Source organism: Oryza brachyantha, chromosome 5 (genome assembly GCF_000231095.2).
Source record: "Oryza brachyantha chromosome 5, ObraRS2, whole genome shotgun sequence".
NCBI classification, from domain to species: Eukaryota; Viridiplantae; Streptophyta; class Magnoliopsida; order Poales; family Poaceae; genus Oryza; species Oryza brachyantha.
The window spans coordinates 12,642,941-12,648,334 of record NC_023167.2 but is presented as its reverse complement, the minus strand read 5'-3'; the positions used below and the strand labels follow the sequence as shown (position 1 = coordinate 12,648,334).

The 5,394-nt window shown below is 47.6% G+C and overlaps 1 protein-coding gene across 1 annotated transcript; it reads left to right on the top strand.

Annotated features, from left to right (window-relative positions):
* The first annotated feature begins 228 nt into the window (after positions 1-228).
* On the top strand, positions 229-3,228 carry LOC102700240 (cytochrome P450 734A1-like). Its single transcript, XM_006654322.3, has 4 exons — positions 229-805; positions 1,579-1,823; positions 2,024-2,381; positions 2,483-3,228. The coding sequence occupies exons 1-4, from the start codon at positions 299-301 to the stop codon at positions 2,897-2,899; spliced, it is 1,527 nt and encodes a 508-aa protein (XP_006654385.2). The 5' UTR covers positions 229-298; the 3' UTR covers positions 2,900-3,228.
* Positions 3,229-5,394: the final 2,166 nt, after the last annotated feature.

Below are 5,394 nucleotides of genomic sequence, written 5' to 3'. Positions count from 1 at the left end.
ACAGATTAATTAGGCTTAAAAGATTCGTCTCGCGGTTTCTATGCTATCCAATGAAATTCGTTTTTTCATTCGTGTCCGAAAACACCAATTCAAACATTTAACGTGACACTTGTTCCAAAAATTTTCTCGATTAAGCACCCCCGTTAAAATCCACTCCCCTACCCATGGTCTCGAGTCAACGACGCATTTCATCTTCTTCTTGCCGTTCCGCTCCCGCCAGTGATAATAAAAACTCCCAAATCCAAGAACCACCTGCACCCTGAAGCTAAAGCTCGCAGAGGCCGAGCAGCCGCAGAAGATGGCCGCGCTCCTGGGCGTCCTCCTCGCGGCCTTCCTCGCCGCCGCCGGCGGCTACGCGCTCAGCCTGCTCCACTCCTTCCTGTGGGTCCCGCGCCGCCTGGAGCGGCGGTTCCGCGGCCAGGGCATCCGCGGCCCGCCGCGCCACCTGCTCTCCGGCAACGCCGCCGACTACCGGGCGCTGCACGCCGCCGCCCAGTCCACGCCGCTCGCGTCCTTCCACCACGCCGTCGTCGACCGCGTCGCGCCGCACTACCGCGAGTGGCCGAAGCGCTACGGCCGGCCGTTCCTGTTCTGGCTCGGGCCCCGGCCGCGGCTGGTGGTCTCCGACCCCGAGGCCATGAGGGCCGTGCTGACCGACACGGGGACCTTCGTGAAAATCGGGCCCGGCGCGAACAACCCGCTCGCGAAGCAACTCTTCAGCGAGGGCCTGGTGGGCCTCTCCGGGGAGACGTGGGCGCGCCACCGCCGCGTGATCGCGCCGGCGTTCAACATGGAGAGGGTCAAGGTAAGGAGGCTTCACCTTGGAACATTAGAGTGGGTGATTATGCTCGCAGCTCATGTTGAGAATCTTTTAGACACTTATCTTTTAGCTTTTTTAAAAAAATAAACTTATTTACAAACGAAAAATAATTTATAAATAAAACTTTTATATATATAAACTTCACGATCTAAAAACAAGCAAATAATAAAAAAATAAAATATGATAAAAATAAAATTAATTTTAAATTTAAGATTCAGCATTTATATTTTGGCTTGTAAGCATAAGTACAATTGAGAAAAAAGTCTTTTAAACCTCTCGATATACAACGGACTAAAAATAACCTCCTCAAATTAGTCGTGGGTGGAGGACTCTTTCCTCCGATTCAAATCCTGACACCTACAAATATGACTTTGTGCATCCTAGTTGATGCAGATTCTGGAAGTAACATTTCAACCATCTAGAAAAATATATGCCCATGCGTAATTATGTAAGTAACTTAGATGTAAGTTGTGTCATATGTGAACTTTGTTACTCTTATTCTGCAAGGCTACGACCATCTTAGAACTAGTTCCAAATTTACTCTGATTCTTACTCATTTCTGGTAACTTGTGATTTTTTTCGTTCCAATATGCCGTGCTTACATATTGATTTTGAAAATGAAAGATTTTCGATACATATTTTTTTAGGACACGTAAGTTTTGTCTGTCATTTATATGCCGATGTCATCAAAAGTTCTGCTATCAACAATGCATTAGTCAAAGAATTTACCAGTGAGGTTAAATTGTTGTTCTTTCCAGGGATGGGTTCCAGAAATAACAGCTATCATATCATCCATGCTGGATAAATGGGAAGTTAAAGATCAAGCACGCTCTGAGTTTGAGATAGATGTAAACAAAGAATTCCACACTTTGATTGCTGATGTCATTTCCTGTGTGGCATTTGGAAGTAGCTATGAGGAAGGGAAGCGAGTTTTCCAATTGCAGGATGAGCAGCAAAACCTGGTACTTCTTGCACTGAGGAGTGTGTATATTCCTGGCTTCAGGTGAGGTTACCTCTATCTCTTAAGGGCTTCTTCGGATCACAGGAATTTTACTTCTTTGGATCATAGAAATTTCAAAGGAAACGGTTCAATTCTTCTATTTTTCCTCTGAAAACCCTTCAAACCGAAGAGACACTTAGCTTGCTTGCAACCCATGCCATGCCACGATTGAGGGAGAAAATACTGACCCCTTTCTCTCACAGGTTTGTGCCAACAAAGAAGAACCGAAGAAGGCATGCGCTAAACCAGGAAATCCGGAATTCCTTGCGTAAATTGATCGAGATCAATGGAAGGAAGTGTGAGGATTCCAACAACTTGCTTGGGATGATGTTATCAGCTAGTAAAAATGGCAGCGAGTTCAGAATGGGAATCGAAGAAATAATTGACGAATGCAAGACATTTTACTTCGCCGGGAAAGAAACAACGGCCACATTGTTGACATGGGCGACTCTTCTTCTAGCTCTACACCAAGAGTGGCAAAGCAAGGCTCGCGACGAAGTGCTTCAAGTGTGTGGCAAGCACGATCACCCGAAAGCGGAAAACCTGAGTGATCTCAAAATCGTGAGTCCAGTTTGTTTTCACCTTCTCTGTTCTCTCTCGTTCCTTGAACACAGCAAGTGATGCCTTTTCTTCTTTTCAATGCTGAAATGCAATTCCATCAGGTAAACATGGTGATAAAAGAAACCCTCAGGCTGTATCCTCCGGCTGTGCTTCTCAACAGGACGGCCATCAGGGATGTGAAGCTGGGCAAGCTCGACGTTCCGGCTGGCACGCAGATCCAGCTGCCCGTCCTTGACATCCACCACGACGTGAGCATTTGGGGACCCGACGCAGATGCGTTCGATCCGTCAAGGTTCGCAGAGGGCAGGAGCTACCACCTCGGCGCGTACTTCCCCTTCGGGATCGGCCCCACCATCTGCGTCGGCCAGAACCTCGCGATGGTCGAGGCGAAGGTCGCCCTCGCGATGATCCTCCAGCGCTTCGCGTTGGTGGTCTCGCCGTCCTACGTCCACGCGCCGATGCTCATGCTCACGCTCCAGCCCCAGTATGGCGCTCAGGTTCTTGTCCACAAGATCTGAGACCTTCGATTGATCTCTCTGTATGGATTTCCTGTGTGTTCTTGCAATAAGGTATTGTGATTTGTGAATGTTGTGTGTTCAGTGTTCTATGTGTCTTCGTGAGCGGTTTTGAAAGGACGGCTCCAGCTTGTCTGAACGTTCGTTCTCTCAGAAATGGGGCGAGGCGTCGTTAAATCTGGAATTTGCTGGAGGCAATGATAGATTAGTGCCTTTTAGTGGGAGCAGTTACTGTGTAGTAGTACAGACTACTCTTGGTACCTACAGATATGCACAGAAAATAAAATGGTTTCAACACTTGCAAATCTTGCTGAAATCTACTGATACAAAATTGGTTGCAATTGAAAATATCTCTGTTTCTCTCTTTTTTGAACTACATATGCTGTCGTCTGTCCAGCTGATCAAGCAACCACCCCACCATATGGTGGCTGGCAAAATGTATGGCCCACAAGGATATCGACCCATCTACGGCTGGTTACCAAATTTGGCCCGCATGCCAACTAGTTCTTGTCCATTAAATTCGGCCCAGTTCTGGCCCGTAATGTGATACGGCCCACCTGCGGCCACGGGAGAATCTGGCCGAGCACCCCGGTTCATGATGTGAGCGGGCCATGGAACAATTCGGCTCGCATCCGGTACATGAACGAATTTGAGAAAAGGTTATTTCGCCTCCCTTGACTTAGGCCCCCAACCATAAAACCGGGTACCAACGAGGCCGAAAAGGCTAATTAGCGAACGTTCGCTCGAACGGTCCATGCGCGAACAGGCCCAAAACAGCCCAAAAACAGATATTTTTTTACTCTATGTGTGTAAAGTTTTTTTATTTATGTATATAAAGTTTACATGTATAAATGTGTACATATAAAAATTTATATGTATTAAGTTTATATCTATAATATTTTATGCATATGTAATATTTGTAGTACTTATTAGATTTTAATATGGATGAGTTTGTATGTATAAAGATATTAAATTTGTATACATAAAGTTTATATGTCTAAAGTATATATATATATATATATATATATATATATATATTATATATATATATACACACGTACGTACGTATGTAAAAGGATAAAGTGCGTGGGTTCTCTTGTGGGCCGGCCAGTTTTAGCTCGTGGGCTGGACTTGCTAGGGAAGAGGGAGAGAGGAGATCGTGCGTACGTGTATTTTGTTCTTCTGTGTGTTCGCACGGAATAGACGTGCGCGAAGGTTCGCGTATTAGACCCATCCAAACTAGGCCGTTACTATGGGCCGTAGTTAGTGCTGTGCAGTTAATGGGCTGTGATTTCTCCGCCGACCACTTATTTCAATATTTTTGGGCCGTGCTATTCAGAGCATGTTTCTTGTCGGCTACTTTTTGTGGGCCGCTCATTCGTTTTCTTCGTGGGCTGTGTGTGTCACCACGGAAGGCCCTTTTTTCTGGGCCGTGCTATTTAGGGTCTGTTTAGTTACGCGTATTACTCTAACCTGGCTCATCTCTTATATACAAGCTGAATTTGGCTAGTCAGTCTCTATAGATACAGTCTCTATAGATACAGATGCAACTGTTTGGTTGTCTGTATTTGGTTGTCTATATTGCCTGAGCCCGGATATAGTAGATAGATATTGTTTAATTGCCGGTAGCCGGCAAATGGTTGTATAGAGAAGATGTTGTTTGGTTAAGTTATACACATTTCTGAGAACTACCCATACATAATTAATAGAAATTTTATTGAATAAAAGTCACAAAAACATACCTTTAGTAAACATATAAATGTATTCATCAGGTTGGATTTATTGAAGGCACCTGGATTGTACAAAGAAGTAGCAAAAAGGAAAAAAAAAAGGCTTGCTGCTGCAGCCGTACACAGAAGAACAAGTGCAAAAAATAAAGAACAAGCTTGCTGCTGCTGCGTATACAGCAAGAACAAGTGCAAACAAGAAAGAACAAGCTTGCTACTGCTGCTGCTGCATATGCAGCTCCCCGGCGTAGGAGGCACGGCCGCGCGGGGGAGGTCGGCGCGGCGTACGACGGCGTGGAGAGGATGGCCGAGCGGAGGACGGCGCGGCGGAGAAGGCCGACCGGAGGAGGATGGCGTGGGGGAGGTCGCGGGGGAGGACGGAGGTCGCCGCGGGGAGGACGGCGTAGGGGACGTCGCTGCGGCGGAGGTCGCGAGGGAGGCCGGCGCGGGGAGGTCGCCGCGGCGGAGGTCGCGGGGGAGGTCGCCGTGACGGAGGTCACGGGGGACGCCGGCACAAGGGAGGACGGAGGTCGCCGCGAGGGAGGACGGCGCAGGGGAGGAGACCCCAAACCCTAGCTCTTTTCTTCTGGCAAGCAAATGAGGAAGAGAACGATTCACGGGATTCACGCGCGGTGTGCGCCTGCACGAGCGGGTGCTTGCTTGCACGGGTGGGTGTAGCTACTCTGCATGACGAGGGCCAAGCCGACGAGGGAAGGTGGATTTCACCGTTTCTACTCACCCAGGACACGGGGCCTTTTTTTTTTATCTGCT

Excerpts from the sequence above, each read along its gene's own strand:
- LOC102700240 (XM_006654322.3), top strand. The coding sequence starts at position 299 with ATGGCCGCGCTCCTGGGCGTCCTCCTCGCGGCCTTCCTCGCCGCCGCC. Across the intron at positions 806-1,578 it reads TCAACATGGAGAGGGTCAAG|GGATGGGTTCCAGAAATAAC; the intron begins GTAAGGAGGCTT and ends TGTTCTTTCCAG. Across the intron at positions 2,382-2,482 it reads ACCTGAGTGATCTCAAAATC|GTAAACATGGTGATAAAAGA; the intron begins GTGAGTCCAGTT and ends CAATTCCATCAG.